The 18,480-nt window shown below is 39.0% G+C and overlaps 1 protein-coding gene across 2 annotated transcripts in view; it reads right to left on the bottom strand.

Moving 5' to 3' along the window:
- Nucleotides 1–18,480, bottom strand: part of rab3c (RAB3C, member RAS oncogene family) — a 136,163-nt gene that overhangs the window by 28,879 nt on the left and 88,804 nt on the right. For both annotated transcript variants that reach the window (XM_052010236.1, XM_052010235.1), the window contains exon 3: nt 5,138–5,256. In XM_052010236.1, coding sequence (XP_051866196.1) covers nt 5,138–5,256 — 119 coding nt within the window. The remainder of the gene's footprint in view (nt 1–5,137; nt 5,257–18,480) is intronic.

The raw sequence follows: 18,480 nt of genomic DNA, 5'->3' as shown, positions 1-18,480 counted from the left end.
CCATAGAATCTCCTGTCTGCCCCCCCTTACTATGGAATCCCCTATCACTACCGCTCTTCTCTTCTCCCCCCTCCCCCTTAGGCTCTGTAGTTCACTGTACATGTCGAAATAAGGTTTGCCTCAAAATTGATTAAACTGAATGGACAAAGAATACCACGTGTACATATTATACAGACTGTAGCAGTCCCTCAGCAAGTAGTGCCAACAAAGGTGAGTGTGCTACAAACTAAGACAAATCTGGAGTACTATGCTTTGGTCTCCTCACAAGAAAGGATGATAATCTGTTGGAAGTAGTTCAGAGAAAGTTTACTTGAAGACTATACCTGGAATTAGCAGATTATCTCATGTTAAAAGGTTGGACAAATTAGGCTTTAATCCACTGGAGATTCGAAGAATGAGAGGGGACTTGACTGAAGTGTTTAAGACCCTGATAGGTCTTGACAGGGTGGATGTGAGGAGGACGCTTCCTCTTATGGGAGAATTTAGAAGTAGGGAACACTGTTTAAAAGCAAGGGGTTGCCTATTTAAGACAGATGAGGCATTTTGTGAGTATTTGGAACTCTATATCTCAAAGAGCAGTGGAAGCAGATTTTCCACTTCTCTTTGCTGAACAGTTTTAAGAAAGAAGTGGGTAGAGACTTGAGAAGCATGGGGGTGAATGAAAATGAGTTGAGTTTACAATCAGATCAGCCAGGAACTTATTAAGTAGTAGAGCAGTCTTGGGGGACATGGCCTACTCCTGCTCCTAATTCATATGCATGTTTGTATGTCATTGTATCATTGTTTCTCAGACTGCCAATGGCCCTCAAGCAGGACTGCGCTGCTTTAACCATTGCTGCAATCTGGTAAAAGAAAGATTTTGCATTTATTGGAAGTTGGAGGAAGGTATAAGAGGGATGTCAGTGTTAAGTTTTTTTTACATAGAGAGGGGTGGGTGCGTGGAACTCACTGCCTGCAGAGGTTGTGGGGGCAGATATATTAGGGACATTTAAGAGACTCTTAGATAGACACATGAATGATAGAAAAATAGGGGGCTATGTGGGAGGGAAGGGTTAGATAGATCTTAGAGAAGGATAAAATGTCGGCACAACATTGTGGGCCGAAGTGCCTGTACTATGCTGTAGTGTTCTATGTTCTATCTCTCCCTTGCTCTTTTTTGAATAGGCCCATTATATTGCTACATATTTAAATAGCTAAATGGGGGGGGGGGGAATGTGGGGACACTGTGTGACATCTCACCTGAGTGACAGTGGAGGAGTACAGAGGAAGGTCAAGCAGTACATGATAGGTGAAGGGAGAAAATGATAACTTGGGAAAGTGAAGTGCTGAGAGGTCCAGTTAATTAAATTTCTGTTCCCGTTATTTCTGCCACTATCTTTCTGATTTGGGAAAAGGCAGGGGAAAAATTAGGCCCAATTAAACAGATTCAGAGAGGTAAAGGAGGAAAATAAAAGTAGTTAAAACAGTAAACTACATCTTTAATCTTATTTTGTGCATCTTAAAAATGGCTTTTGTTTACAATATCTGCTGGAAAAGGGTCTGGAATAATTTGTTGATCTTACTGGTTTTCCCATCTGCACCTATAAATAAGTTAATTGTATATTATTTCTACAGCATCCGCTTAATTAGGTAAAAGCCAAAAGAGCTCTAACACTTATGCCGTGTTCACTTACTTGGAGACATTAAAATTAGTGAATTTCTGAATCCACTGTCTGTCTGGAGACCATGATTTATCCATATCAGTCTGATAAAACTGAAAACAACATTAACCATTCATCTTTATTATGAGACCCAGCCATGGTAACATTGAGAAATGGATCATTTTTGTCATATTTGGGGATTAGATTTGAACTTCCCTGTCTCCAAGACACTGAGAGATTTGTGGGTGAAGATAGTTTCCTTCATCAGCTTCTTTTCTGGAGTGCACTAACAATTTCAAACTGGAGGATAATCCTTCTTGCTGATTAAATGTTATAAACAAACCCAAAGGGATATCCTGGAGGCAATGTCATCAGTTAAGACAATTGGATGCCAATTTAAGTAACCTGGCAACAGAGCCAGAAGATCTAGGAAGGGAACATATTTTACATGGGAGGTTTTTAAACATCTGAAATGTGTTTGCTTCTAAGCGTTGTGGAAACAAATTCAACAGTAATTTCCCAGTGGGAATTAAACATGTACTTGTAAAAGAGAAACCCATGCAAGACTGAAACGGGAGAGTGGGAATGGAGCGAGAATAGCACTTTTAAAGAGCAGCACAGGATGTTGGTCTGAATAGCATCATTTTGTGCTATGCAATTGAATACTTTTCTCATGCAAAACTGGCATAATGTTGGATTGTGCAAGAGATATCTGAACTATTCAACGACTGTATATCTAAAATTATAAAAAGATCAGAACTACTTTCACTGACATTTATATATTCTTCTCCCCACCTTCAAACTGTATTCCTATTTTTTTTTCTGGGAAGTATTTGAAAATATTCTTGGGACATTCTCCTTTTGTGCTTGGTGTTTCTTTGCCATTCATTTTTTTCTTGGAAATCATTTAGGCTAGGGAATGGAGAAATATTTAAACCTCTTCTAAAAAAAAATTCTCGTACATGACTCTAGTGAGAATACAAAATAGTTGTGGATGGAATGGAATGATGTGAGGAAAAGTTTCTCATTTCTTTGGAACTCCCTTCCTCCCAGGAAGGGCAGAAGCAGAGTATTAGTATTATGAGACAGGGATAAATAGACACCCAAAAAGGAAATGGTGAAAGGTTACCAAGGGTAGATGGGAATGAAGAGCTGAGGTTACAATTAGATCAGCCATGATCTTGTTGAATAGTGGAGCAGGTTTAAGGAGCCAAGTGGTCTATGCTGCTCCCAATTCATTATTTTCAGATGTTATGTATGGACATATCTTTATGACGTAGGGTAGCTTTAATTACCTCCTTTCTCAATCAATAGCTGATTTATCATTTGCTGGCACTTAGTAAATCTATGGCTTCACCCTGGCTGCTGCTGAAACTGTCTTTTTCATGCCAGCATAATTTTATTTTCTTTCAATCAAATATAACTTTCTCCTCTCTAAAGAACTGAATAGTTACAGGATAAGTAATAATTGCAAAAAAGGCATGAAGACAACCAAGAAAGAAAGGAACAAAAAGCACTTGGGACAATTAAGTCTCTTCAAAAAATTGTTAGGATCAGGTGCCATTTGGCCCAACCTATTTCTGAAGTTCAGAAATATCCTCGTCCACTAATTTCAGTATCCAGTTGTTTTATAAATGATTTGAGAGGTTTCACCTCTGCCAACATGATTGATGCTACTTTCTATGCCCAGAGCATTCTCCAATAACGATTCAGGTATAATATGTTATTGAAATGACCACATAGAAATATTAATATTTTTGAACAGATTCTAAAGGTCTAGGCTTGAACATGTGCAGTAGGCCTAGAAATTCAACTCGACAGACATGTTTTTCACATACTATAAAATAGACTTGAAGCAGAAAGTCAACTGTGTACAATCCGTGATGAAAATTCTATTGCAGTTTTCTTTGAGCCAGTACTGGACTGGCAATAGTGACATTGATCACCATGCAATTTATATTGACACTGCTGCTCCAACACTGAAGTTATGCATGCTGGAGAAACCAATAGGGCAGGTTTAACCTAAGTTGCTGCTGGGAGTTGGCTCTGCCATTGAGAGCATCTGTAAAATCTTCTCTACAGATCTACTACATAAGCTGTCTTTCTTTTGTGGGGAAGAGCCCAGTCAGTTCAGTTGCTTTTCCTGGACATCCATCTCGCATGCCATGATGCCCAATCATCCAAGACTGATGTGTGGTGCCCCCTGACCCACCACTCCCTGTATATGGCCATTTCCATTAAGAGCCACTACTTCAAGTGGTGCTGGATGCTAATGATTTACCACACTATCAACAACAGGTGTACACAAGGTGACTTGCATTAGGTCTACACAAGAGAATTGCTTCCCTTTGGCCCTGCAATAAATTGGTGCTGTCCTCCACACTTTAGCTCATGTTTATTTGCACATTTGAATTTCTAACCAGTGGAATTTTCCAGAGTGTCTTCACAAACAGATCTCCTACCATCAAAATCAATGTCAGAAACATGGCTAAGTTGAATAAATGCAGAGTGGATCGTCCATTTATATTAAGGATTGAATTGCCCCCGATCTCTCAGCTCAATATAAGCAGCCGCACTGCTGTAATATTTAGCCTCATTTTCTAGGAGTTTCTGTTCTGCTGCATTTCAAAATTGTTAAAAGAATGTCTTAAAGGACAAATATAATTGACTTTGCTGATTACATTACTACTGCTGAAGAGCTAAGCCTGAGGTGAACAAATGTAGAATGAAGAGGATGGAGAAGGAGGAATTGAACACATATATTTGAGGGCAGAGCAGAGGTGATAATTCCTATTGCAATGATTGTAATAGGGATTAAGAGGTGGTATGACAAGGAATAGGTAGTCATAAAGAAAGAGAGAAGTGAAGCAATAGAAGAGTGTGGGTTGGGAGGGATAAGAAGAGAGCCACTCCAGGCTTCAGTGAGGCTTAAATCTTCACCTATGTTCCTCTTAATCTCACAATGAAATACAATAGTAATGTAATCAGAAAAGACAATTATGTTTGTCCTTTAGCATGTTTTCAACAATTTTAAAAGGCAACTGAACAGAAACTGCTGGAAAATGAAGTTGAATATTCCAGCAGTGCAGCTGCTTAAAACATGCTGAGAGATCGTGAAAAAATTCAGTCCTTTCACCACAAACTGCATTAAAAAAATTTAGCCTGCAACAATAGTGGTTCCTTTCCTTACCACAATTTGCCTTCTCCCACCCATAGAGAAAGGAGAAAAAGACAGTAGGAGAAGCAAACAGAGTTAAAATGAAGCAAAAAAACCCAGCAAGGTTCAGAACTGAGAAAGGGAGAAAATATTATTTCAAAGACAATGGAGACGAGAGAGAGAAACCAAGAGATCACAGTTACCATGCACAATGCTACAGGGATCTATTAGTATTTATTAAATGGAGAAAACTGACATCAACAATTGTTTGATCAAGCTGAAATGTCATTCCTGACATGTTGCTGTTAAAATATTGTAGCATGAAAACCTTCCTACTCACCAGTCCTGTACTGCATTGAAAGATTCTTCATTTGTGATGTCGTACATTAGGATAAAGCCCATTGCACCACGATAATAGGCTGTGGTGATGGTCCTGTAACGTTCCTGTCCTGCTGTGTCCTACAAAAAACAAAACTCAATCAATATGAAGGCTTTAATGCTTACTTTAAATCATTTTTTGTTGCTGTGATTCAAACATAACTGCTGTATAACCACAGGGATCTGTACATTTTTTTAGATGTATTCAGGATATATTGAAATGTATTACTATACTGGCATAGCTTGCAAATTGGATTTTTTTCTTCACAGTAACTCAGTAAAAGATATTATTGGAAATAAACCAAATCTAGTTACACATGGATACTGTTGGTCTTTGTGCAAAAGATCCTAACTTCCAAATAATAAAAGGTAAATGTTGCTCCAGTGAATTTGTGTGATCATTGTTTTTGAAAATAACGATGCAGCTCAATTACAACAACCAGGCATGTGTTTAGGAATCCCCAAACCACAGGCCACTGGCATCATCTTTTCACCTGAACTGGAATCTAGCCCAGACTGGCAGCCACTATCAATCATACTCCTACAGGAAATGTATCTGACAGTTTTGAACAAGTTCATGGTGAATGTCAGCCAAGACAAAAATGCTGCTTTTAGCTCTACAATCTTGATTACAAGGATACCAGGTGTAGGAAATGCAAGTGTCTAATTTTGACCTGAGAATACTGGATGCTAAAGGGTAAAGGATAAAATACTGCATACCTGAAAGGATAAAAGATGAAAAATCTACATTTTCAGTCCTGAAGTCCAGTTTACAGTGACTCCTTCTCCCTATAGATTTCTATGATTCTGTTTGTGGGCTGCACACATTAACCCACAGATCAAAAAGTGCTGACAACATACCAGTGTTACACTAATTTGCTTTGTGAACAGGAATGTCTTTAGAGAGATTATATATTTATATTCCCAGAGTAAATAGGGTTTTCTTGATTTCACATGGAAATTGCCATCAAACATTTGATAATAATCTTTCCTGCTCATCAAGTTTATCATTGGTTTTCCATCATGCTTTTGCCTTTCTAGGTTCTGTGAAGGATATTTATATTGGAAAATCCTGATATAAATTCATTTTCTTATTCCACAATCATCAATGCAATTTCCAGAATTGTTTCTAGTTTTTATTTCCCTTCTGCAATTTTTTCTCTTCCATAACTTTTACTTCAAGGAGTTGAAAAAGTAGAACTATGGTATGAATTTTCCACCTTGATCCTTCCAGTGAAATTTTCCCATGTGATTGCTATATTGTAGAATTGAATAATAATGGAAGGCATGCTGCCTATTAAGTGGTGGTCATCTGAGAGGCCAGGACATGTGCCACTCACAAGGAGGCATTCAGCATTAGCAATTGTGGGCAAGGTGGGGGGTGATGATACCTTGAAGGGTTCCACTCCAGAACTTGGCATTGCGAGACAAAGAACAGGAGGCAACAGCAAAGTGTAGAAATGCAGTTATCATGCTTGTGGTAAGGGTGTGGGAGAGGGGGAGCTGTAATTGTCAATATGCATCCCATTTTGTAGTTGCCTTCCTGGTATGAGAGTAAAGGACATCAAGATGAGGGTGCAGAGCACTCTGGGGTGTCGAACGGGGGGAGGTAGCGATACACGTCAGTACCATTAGGAGGGGGCAAGCAGGTGTTGAGCTCCTACAGACATTCAACAGTTAGGGAAGAAGTTAAAAAGTAGTTGCTAATCTCTGAATTGCTCCTTGTGCCACAGAGCAGCAAGAGTAGATATAGATCATTGCATGGCTATGGAGGGCTAGAGGGAGGGATTCTTGGGGCATTGGGATCAGTTTTGAGGCACAATGTATCTGCTGCACATCAGCAGGACTGGGATCAAAGTCCTCACAGGAAGTTAATGGTTTGGATGCACTTGAGAAGCCAAGGTCAGAATCCAATTAAGAAGCATGAGTATATATGAACAGTAGTATAAAAGGATCAGTGACAGCATAGATAAGAGGTTTGCTTCAGGAAAGAAAGCAAAGCATTGTGGTAAATGGTTGTGTTTCATACTGCAGATTGGCAGCCAGAGCTTACCCCTACAGGTTTTTTGATACATATTAATGACTTGAATGTGGGTGATCAGGATAAAGGTTCAAAGCTTGCAGCTGATCCAATAATTATAGCTATGATAAATAATGAGGAAGACGGTAATAGACTGTCAAGAAACAGGGATAGGCTGGCAGAATGTGTAGACAAGAGGCAAATGGCATTTACAGTATGAAGTGTGAAGTTATAATTTTGGCAGAAAGAACAAGGAGTGACAACATAGACTAAATGGCACACTGCAAAAGGGTGTGTAGGATCAGAGGGACCTGGTGTATTTGTGCATAAATCTTTGAAAGTGGCAGAAAATATTTAGAGGGTAGTTAGTAACAAATATGGGGTCTTGAGCTTCATAAACAGGGAAAGGATACAAAAGCAGAGAGGGTATGTTGGACCCAAGAAGGATTGGTTGGCTCACAGTGAAATTTGCACTCAATTGTGGATCCTGATACCATGTGTTAGGAAGGATGTGGAAGTCCTAGAGAGGATGTTGGCCAGAGATGCATTTAACAGAATTAGATAGGTTAAGTAGAATTTGTCCCCATTAGCAGATGATTTGAGGATCTGGTTAAAAATGAAGGAAAAAAGATACAGGCGGAATGTGAGGAGAAATTTTCTTGTGCAGAGAGTGATTAAGATAGGAATTTATTACCTGCATGCATAATGGAAAGGGAGCCAATAATAGCTTTCAAAGGGAATTGGATATGCTCTTGAAAGCAAGTAATTTGGAAGGCTTTGGGGAAAGAGCTTGGCACTGGGATTGACTTGGAGTGGCATAGCCAATAGGCTGAATGGAATCCTTCTGTGCCAGTATTGATGTTTCTCCATAATTGTACCAGTAGGCTGGGCAATCTAATTTAAACAATGATCCAAAAGCATTAATTGATTCGAATCAGGTATTGCCCAGATTTATGATTTTCTGTACAGAATTGTTGAAAGCCCTGCTGTAGTATCTGATATGTTGTTGCAGAAGAAGAAATAATAACATTTTCTGAAACCAGCTTGGAGCATGAGTAGGTCTCCATAGTCCGAATGTGCAGCATCTCTCAATTGACCAAATTCAATCGGATTTCTTGGTGGTTGGGATTCTAGTTTAGTAAGTTTTAATCTGGAATTGGTCTCATTCAAACACATTGATTTGACAAATGCTTGGCAGCATTCAATCGTAGTTTGTAAGATAGCAGAAACAAATGGCTCCATGTCAAAACAAAGGAAATCTGCTTTAATCAATTACTTTCATGAAACTAATGACTTATTGTAGATATTTTCTCTGCACTCCCCATACTCACCCCTCTTAATTTTCCAAAACGAAAGATTTACCACTATAATCATTGCTGTACCCTGCAGCTTGGCTGACCTATAAGTCACTCGTTGCAAAAGTGAGAAGCCAGCCAAAAAGATATTCTTGAGATTATAAAATTACAATTTTCCTCACTGATAGCATAAGAAGCATGTAATGATAATAAGCTAACCAAACCTCTTTCCATGTATCATGTACAGTTCACTCTGCTCAATTTCATTATTTGCAGAAAATCTCTGCAATTTTTCACTGATCCGATCCCTCCAGAATCCTCAATTATCTTAACTTTATTTGTTATTAATCCATGGCATGATATCTACTTACAAATCTAGCCAATTTATGAATCAACATGTTTCACACAGTACTTAATATCCATCTGCACTTACTCATATAGCCCTCAATTAAGTTCCCAACTAGATATTTGTGAAACTATAGCAGGTTGCAGAAGAATCAAATGCAGGAAAGCAATAACCTGATGCAGGTACCCTTCACATCTGATTCTATGACAAATCATGATCACTATGCATTTAAAATATAACAATGACAAAATTGTGCTGAGGGTCTCTGGGGTTAAAACAATCACCATAATGAAGCACAACTGTAAAATAAGATTTTGTTCCCAAATACATAATTATTCAACAAAAAATGTAGGCATGAGTATGTTGTACAATAAAGTGTCAATGATTTCAAAAGGACTAAAGCTTCAATCACCCTAATAGGAACATAAACTTGCACTACTGAAGTACATTTCGTGACCTCAACATCTTGCAAAATGTGGTACAATTAATAAAATATTACTGTAATGTTAGGGCCTGAGTCTGAGTAATGGAATAATTTCACATTCCAATGACAATACTCTGTGGGGCTTTAATGTAACAACTACTACCACTCATTATCCAAATCTGTGCAAGGAATATGGGCATTCTGGAGAGCTATTAGAACAGCCGACACTGCTCCATAGGACACTATTCCACCAAAGAAGGCCTGCATCATCTTCCTTTATTGTTCTAAATTATAAAGAGTAGAAGGAAGTATCTGTCTTATTGTCGATATTGTGCAAAACAGATGGATGTTCTCACTTCCCACACATTTACAGAAACACAGAACTAATGCGGGAGCATTCATTCTTAGTCCACACCAGAACTCTGCAACACCAATCCCACCAGTCCCGTTTCCCAGCTGTGACATTTTACTCCCTCTAGTATCAATTGAATTCACTTTTGAAGGAATTGAATTAACTTGCTACCAATATCATTTCAGACAATTAGCTCCAGAATATCATGAGTGATTGCATGAAAGGTCTTCCTCACGTCACCCCAGATTATTGTGCCAATTGCCTTAAATCTGCATCCACTAATTTGAGGTCCTTCCTCCAATGGGGTAAGCTTCTCTTTTGTCACTTAACCTTCCTTCCTCTAAGGAAAATAATCCCAGTTATTTTTTTTCTTTTCTAGTGTCATCTCTTATTCCTGGGAACATTCTCCAAAGTCTTTTCTGTACCCTTTGTAATCTTCCTCCAGTGCAATGACCAAAACAGGATGCTGCTGAAACAGAAGTTTGTACAAGTTCACTATAATCTCCTACCTTGTTATTACCTAGCTCAATTTTTAAAACCCAGGATGCTGCTTTTTTAAGTCATGTTCTCATCTTTAAATATCTGTGCACATACACAGCCAAGTTTTTCTGTTCTGCAGAATTTCTTGTGTGCCCAAGCTTTTCCTATTCCTGGGTCCCTGTCACAATTGCATTCCTTAGGACATGTTGTCTTTTAGCATGTTTCCTTTCAATTGGTATCACTTTGCCTTTCTCTACATCCAATTTCATCTGTTATCTGTCTGCCCATTTCACCAGTCTCTATCTCTTGAAGTCTATCACTATTTTCAGACTGTTTACCACTCTGTCCTGAGCCAGATTGCAGATTTTTCAGTGTTCCCCTGTATAATCAAGCTCAAGTCATTAAAACATATCAAGAAAAGCAGTGGGTCCAGTCCAACTCTCAAAAAGAACTGCTCAGCAAGACTGCCTATTGTCTATTCCTGTCAACTTTGTATCTATTTCTGCCACTACCTTTTTATCCCACAGGCTCAGCTATTCATAAGCTAATTTTGTGGTACTACATCAAATGGCTTTTTAATGTCCAAATGCACAACATTAATGGCATTGTCCTCACTCATTATTCTTTACTTCACCAATAAACACAATCTAGTCAAGGATGATTTACCTTTAACAAATCCTACCCACAAATTACTTTAAATGGAATTGAAGTGCAGAGATGAGCAACTATACTCCTCAATGTACTTTACACTAGTGATGAAAGAAAAATCTTCCTTCCTTAAATTTCAAAGCATTTCTACAGCTTTGTATACACATATATTGAAGTCGTCAGAAGGTACTGTATTTGTCTGACTAACAGAAGTCGATAGCAAGATTTCCCATTGGTCTGGTTATTGCTCCAGTAATTAACTCAGTTTGCAAAGTATTTAGTCTCACATTAGGCAAATTTTCTTCAAAAGCCACAATTGCTATAAATAGCAAAACATTTAATTACAATACAAGCAATACCTCCAACACCATATTAGCTGATGTCTAACAAGGGAACAAATAAATAATTTTTGTAGATAACATTTGCAAAATGACAGTCATGTTTTGTCGCCAATTACGTATTATGTATTTAGCTTTTCTACCTCAGTATTTTTAATTGTACACTGCATTATCAGAAAGGCCAATTATAGCATAAACATGGTAATTTACCAATATCATAAACACAAGATTAACAATATATATGTAAGAAAATTGGATCCAAACTCTTTTATACAAAAGCAAAATGCCACAACTGCTGGAAATCTGAAATGACAGTATTTTCTATTCTCATTTACAACTGTTATATTCCTCTCTTCAATTTTAGATGAAATTTCTTTTTTCCAATTCCCTACTCCACTCATAGAATCGGTAAGGATCAGGAGGACATGAGGCCCACTGAACCCATGCCAACTCCTTCTTGAACAATTTATTCATTTCTCTTCCTCTGCTCTTTTCCCATATCCCAGCAAACTAATGGCAATTTTGGTGACAGATTTAGTCTAACTGCTAACACCATTTTTAGAATACTGTTAATGTTTTATTCATTGAAAGAATGCAGTCCTGGCTGACAAGGCTGGTATTTATTGTCTTCCCTCCACCCCACCACTTTTAAGAAGGTGGTGGCAAGCTGCTTTCTAGAACTACTAAGGTCCTTCTGATATGGGTACTCCCACCATTCTCTTTGGTGGGGGGAGGTTCAAAGAGTTTGACCCAGCTACAGGAAATTGATTGTAAACGCTTCAACTTTTGCCACTCACAAGCTGGTTCTGCCAACACTAAGAAAGAGGAGGTTCTTGGAACTTAACTGTCCACCACTGTTCAGGATCAGATATGACAGGACTGTAGAGATGTACTAATTCAATGTAACTGCACTGTGTAATGAATTGACCTGTATGATCAGTATGCAAGACAAGTTTTTCACTGTACTTCGGTACAAGTGACAATAATAAACCAATACCAATTTGATCTGCTCCACTGGGTTTAGCTTAGCTCTGTCTACTGAATGCTGCTTTTACCATTCAACATGCACGCAGTCCTGAGATGCCCATTCACCAGTTTGGCTGCATGTTTTTGGATATGCTTGGTGCTGCTCCACTGGTACCTTGGGGTTTTCTTTTAATGAAGGTTCATAAGGCTCCGTTAATCAAAAGACTGTTATAGCACAGGCAGTAAAGGTTTCCAAAATAATAGCTGATTGATGGATATTGAACAATCTTAACTGCAGTCTGATTGTGTGATGGAACAGAAGAGAGAAAAATGGAATAATAGAGAGCATCTGGCCCTGAGCCAGGAAACAGAAGACCTCTTAACACAAGAAATTAGACTTCAGGCGAGTTCCATTAAATACTATTACAGTTAAACAAAATGGAGAAACCAGTGCACAACTGTCAGGTGCACACACCCAATCCCACTGCCAAATAAAGTAGGAGTTTCATTGATCCAATAATACAAGAAAATTCATAAATTCTGCCAAATTTTTATCACAACTACTTTTTTCTTTCTTATTTATTTTATACTCTATCTCAACTCCAGGCCACTTGTGAAATAGGACTAATTCTCTTTGAAGTTTCTTTACTGACTCCCTTGATAATATCCTTGAACGGAAAATGTTTTGAAAATATCCAGCCCATGCAAAACAATAGCCGTATCTTGGAATTGATCTGTTTGATTGCTGCACTTTGTTTCTTCCATGCTTCAGCTTAATCTTCCCCATCTATGACCAAGAAGAATCCTATGCTCCTAGCACATAATTTCCAACAGGCTCAATACAGATTTAAATGAGTTGATCTCACTTTATTTGCCCGTATTTCTGAGCAATCATGGAGCCATGTTGCAAAGCTACCATTAATCAGTACTTAATTCACATAGCCATCTTACAAGGCTTCTTCATGGGAAAAAGTCACAGTGATACATCTGTGAGCTTAAGGTCAAGTTTCAACATTCATTTTTGGGCAGTGTACAAGGATCTGGATTCCATGTCAATACTTACAATGAGGGATAACAAAAGAAAACTTTAGTGATCATTTGACATATATCACAGAGCCATGTGGAATTATGACCATTGAAAAGGAAAGTAGAAGAGATTCACCTATGCAAAATGCAACAAACGCTTTAGCTGCAAGTTGGACTCATCACTGCATATTTGGTTCCACTGTCTTAAGTGGAATTGATCATATGAGATGTGAACACAATTGGCAGTCAACATTCCCACACGTGTTCAGCACATGAGACAAAGCAAATTTCTCCACTAGTGTCTCTCTGTCTCAGAATGAAACTACATGTTTGATTTTTCACTTATGTGTATCTAATGCAAATTTTGGAAGCCATGAGTACAGATATATAAGTGAACTGAAAGTCATAACAGTGGTCACCTCCAATTTTCAGAACTGCACTCCTGGCATGCAATGACAGCACTAAAATGTATCCCTCAATCAATGTCACTGAAGCACAGATTATCTGATCATTAACATTCTGCTGTTCATGGGAACATGCATTAATCAATTTATTTCTTTTCCACATTACAGCACTTCAGAAAGTATTGTATCAGTTGTATAGCAAGTTGGGATGTCCTGCAGTTGTGCAAGGTGCTATAAAAAGACTTTAATTTATTTAGCTTGGAAAATATTATTACCAGTTACTGCAGTACCTCATGAACAATTTAATCAAATGTTTAAATATGTGCTGTGTCTTTGAGATTCAAAATTGTGTTACAATATTATCAGTTCAGCAGAAATCCACCTATCAAAGGACAGCTACAATGCTTTGATTAACTACCTTAGAATGCAACCTCAGGAAATAATCAGCACAGGATCCATTTACTGCTGAGCTGATTTATAGAGTTTTTTTTACATTGGCCCAATTTGTACTTCACAGTTCTCCCTGGTGCACTGTAGCATTTTCTTCAGATGCAGTAATCAGATTGTCCATATACAGTACATTACTGTAGGCTGCTCAGGCAAAACATTATTCATTTAAGTCACATTTATTGCATCCTGCAAACAATTACAATAAATCATCTATTTTTATTCCTGGTGTGGACAAGAAGAGTTAAGTGGTATATTTCATTTCATATTGGGATGACATTCTTGAAGGGAAATGTACTATGTAGATGTGGTCGTTGTTCAGGGATCTCTTGCAGGGTGTTAGGGATAAATTTGTCCTGGTGAGGCAAAGAAAGAATGACAGGGTGAAGGAACCATGGATGACAAGAGAGGTGGAACAACTAGTTAGGAAGAAGGCGGCAGCATACATAAGGTGTAAGCAGCAAGGATCAGATAGGGCTCATGAGGAATATAGGGTAGCAAGGAGGGAACTTAAGAATGGGCTGAGGAGAGCAAGAAGGGGACATGAAAAGGCTTTGGTGAGTAGGGTTAAGGAGAAACCCAAGGCTTTTTTCATGTATGTGAAGAGCAGAAGGATGACGAGAGTAAAGGTAGGACCAATTAGAGACAAAGGTGGGAAGATGTGCCTGGAAGCTGTGCAAGTAGGTAAGGTTCTCAATGAATACTTCTCTTCAGTATTCACCAAAGAGAGGGGCCTTGATGACGCTGAGGACAGTGTTGGTAAGGTTAATGTTCTGGGGCATGTAGATATCAAGAGAGAAGATGTGTTGGAGTTGTTAGAAAATATTAGGACAGATAAGTCCCCGGGTCCTGACGGAACATTCCCCAGGCTGCTCCGCAAAGCGAGGGAGGAGATTGCTGAGCTGTTGGCTAGGATCTTTGAGTCCTCGTTGTCCACGGGAATGGTACCAGAGGATTGGAGGGTGGCAAATGTTGTCCCCTTATTCAAAAAAGGTAGCAGGGATAGTCCAGGGAATTACAGATCAGTGACCCTTATGTCTGTGGTGGGCAAGCTGTTGGACAGGATTTTAAGAGATAGGATCTATGAACATTTGGAGAATCATGGACTGATTAGGGTCAGCCAGCATGGCTTTGTGAAGGGAAGATCATGTCTCACAAGCCTGATAGGGTTCTTTGAGGAGGTGACCAGGAAGATTGATGAGGGTAGTGTAGTAGATGTAGTCTACATGGATTTTAGTAAGGCATTTGACAAGGTTCCACATGGTAGGTTTCTTCAGAAGGTCAGAGAGCCTGGGATCCAGGGGAGCTTGGCCGTGTGGATTCAGAGTTGGCTTGCCTGTAGAAAGCAGAGGGTTGTGGTGGAGGGAGTGCATTCAGATTGGAGGGCTGTGACTAGTGGTGTCCCACAAGGATCGGTTCTGGGACCTCTACTTTTCATGATATTTATTAATGAATTGGATGAGGGGGTGGAAGGGTGGGTTAGCAAGTTTGCAGACAACACAAAGGTCAGTGGTGTTGTGGGCAGTGTGGAGGACAGTCGAAGCTTGCAGAGGGATATTGATAGGATGCAGAGCTGGGCTGAGAAGTGGCAGATGGAGTTCAATCCAGAGAAGTGTGAGGTGGTACACTTTGGAAGGACAGACTCCAAGGCAGAGTACAAGGTTAATGGCAGGATACTGGGTAGTGTGGATGAGCAGAGGGATCTGAGGGTTCATATCCAGAGATCACTGAAAGTTGCCTCACAGGTGGATAGGGTAGTTAAGAAAGCTCATGGGATGTTGGCTTTCATAAGTCATGGGATCGAGTTTAAGAGCCGCGAGGTAATGATGCAGCTCTACAAAACTCTGGTTAGACCACACTTAGAGTACTGTGTCCAGTTCTGGTCGCCTCATTATAGGAAGGATGTGGAAGTGTTGGAGAGGGTGCAGAGGAGATTTACCAGGATGCTGCCTGGATTGGAGAGTATGCATTATGAGGAGAGACTAAGGGAGCTCGGGCTTTACTCTTTGGAGAGAAGGAGGATGAGAGGAGACTTGTTAGACGTATACAAAATATTAACAGGAATAGATAGACAGCTGGCGCCTCTTTCCAAGGGCACCAATGCTCAATACAAGAGGGCATGGCTTTAAGGTAATAGGGGGGAAGTTCAAGGGAGATGTCAGAGGGAGGTTTTTCACCCAGAGAGTGGTTGGTGCATGGAATGTGCTGCCTGGGGTAGTGGTGGAGGCAGATACGTTGGTCAAGTTCAAAAGATTGTTAGATAAGCATATGGAGGAATTTAAAATAGGGCGATATGTGGGAGGAAGGGTTTAGATAGACTTAGGCGTGGTTTAAAGGTCAGCACAACATGGTGGGCCAAAGGGCCTGTATTGTGCTGTATTTTTCTATGGTTCTATGGTTCATATTCAAAAACATGTCAACACTGGCTGGGCAATTCACCTTCTTGGGTCTGAATCATTAAAAGGTTATATCCTTATTTAAATACCATCAACAAATAGCACACATCATCCCTTGTAGTTCAACCTTGTGGAAGGACTTGAAATCATGCGGCTCTGCCTGATTTGGTGTAATAATTTATACTTGTTATTCTTGAATAGTTCTTTTCAGAACTGCATAACCAAATGGGAATAATGTATGGGGCATATGCTCTATTCATCTGTACAAGATCATTTCTAACAAGTTTCTACTACCAGCCTAGAACTGCAATTTACATTTTTAAGTAGTTTTGCACTGCAAGCAGGAGAACATTATTATTTGCTTGCAGAGCCACTGAAAATTGCATTTAGTGGGTTACGGATAACAATGAAATAGCTTGATTGCTTCTCTCCTCTCTGTCTGTATATTCAATTTCTGTAATAAACAGGCTGCTTGCAGTCAGAAAGCACTCTATAGATTAGTAGAGTCACATAATATTCAAAATATTATTTTGAAGAGGAAATATTGAATGCAATAAATCAATTATTTTTCCATATTCTTAAGTTATGCATCGTTGCACCATTTCCAAGTTTTTTTCTATTTAATTTTCAGAATCTTAAAATGTTCAACTAATCTGTAATAACAAAAGGCAAAATAATTCAACTGATGAAAGTTAACTTTATGTTCTCAAAAGATAATGGTTTACAAGAGTATAGTTTACAAATGCCTTCAGAACTAACACTGCTCTTGCCTTGAGAGCAAGACTAGGAAATAATTATACAGAAGATAGATATAAAACAATCTAATTTGGCAGACAAGTCTTGTTCCCTTCATTTGAAATGAAATATCTATTTCATATAGAACAACTGTACCTGCAAATTATGACATTCATCTGTTTATCATTATAAGCTGCCATTAGCCTAGATGAGCAGTAAAAAAAATCTGAATGAGTGCACTGGCAGTAAAGAAATCAAACCTTTGAATTAGCAAAGCATAGTCAGAAATGTTTGAGATTCTTACTTTCAAACCATGTAAACAATGGAAATTGATGATGCCTACAAGGTGGATAATTGCTCCTCAGGCAATACATGTGTATGTGTTCCTCCACATCTGACCGTACACCATAAAATGAATTCAACTCATTTGTTTTAATGTGCTGCTTCCAGCTCTCCAGTGTGGCGAGTCTGGGTACATGCATTACTTCAAGGCTTAAGCTACTCATCTTAAGCATCAGTCTCCGATAGAAAATATTTTTACAAATAGTTTAAGCACAGGAAATTTTGTTGTATGGGTAGACTTGATTGCTTTCTTGCACATGTTATATTTTATAGCCTTAAGATTTCTTTATCAGTCACATGTACAGTACATCAAAACACACAGTGAAATACACCTTTGTGTAGAATTTTCTGGGGGCAGCCTACAGGTGTCACCAGGCTTCCAGCGTCAACATAGCATGCCCACAACTCCTAACCCCTATGTCTTTGGAATGTGGGAGGAAACTGGAGCACCCAGAGGAAACCCACGCAGTCATGGGGAGAACGTACAAACTCCTTATAGACAGCGGCTGGAATCGAACCCGGGTCGTTGGCGCTGTAATAGCGTTAAGCTAACTGCTACACTACTGTGCCTGCCAATTTGCTCTGGTACAAACAAGATACCAATGCAGTTGGGGTTCTGCTATTTATGGGAAGTCGAGAAAGAGGCAGAGAAGCATGGTTATTGTGTTAGGGAAGGGAAAATTAGTGAATGCAGAGGTTTCCATGCTCCAAGTCAAGTGGAAGTAGGTTGTAAGGAGGTCAAAACTGTTTGAATATTCCCCGACCAACACAACTCCTGAGCTCACCAGTACTTTCCTCTTTCTTAAGCCTTGGCCCCAAGTACCTACCTCCTCTCAGAGTGCAAGTAGCCAGCTGCACTCACAGAAAGGCTTTGATGGTCAGTGAGGCCCAGCTAATAAGCTCTGCCATCAAGCCTGGCTTTGACATTCTCAAACATTCAAAAAACAACTGTGAAGTAATAAAAAAAATTAAATGTTTTAAAATATTAAACTACTAAAAACACAAAATTTAAAACAATTAAATACATCTAAATTATCCAAATTACATGAAATAAAAAGATCTACTTTCTCTCCCATTAATTTCAAT

Source organism: Pristis pectinata, chromosome 2, assembly GCF_009764475.1.
Source record: "Pristis pectinata isolate sPriPec2 chromosome 2, sPriPec2.1.pri, whole genome shotgun sequence".
Taxonomy (NCBI): Eukaryota; Metazoa; Chordata; class Chondrichthyes; order Rhinopristiformes; family Pristidae; genus Pristis; species Pristis pectinata.
Note: the sequence above shows the minus strand (reverse complement) of the source record. Positions and strands in the feature narration are given on the sequence as shown.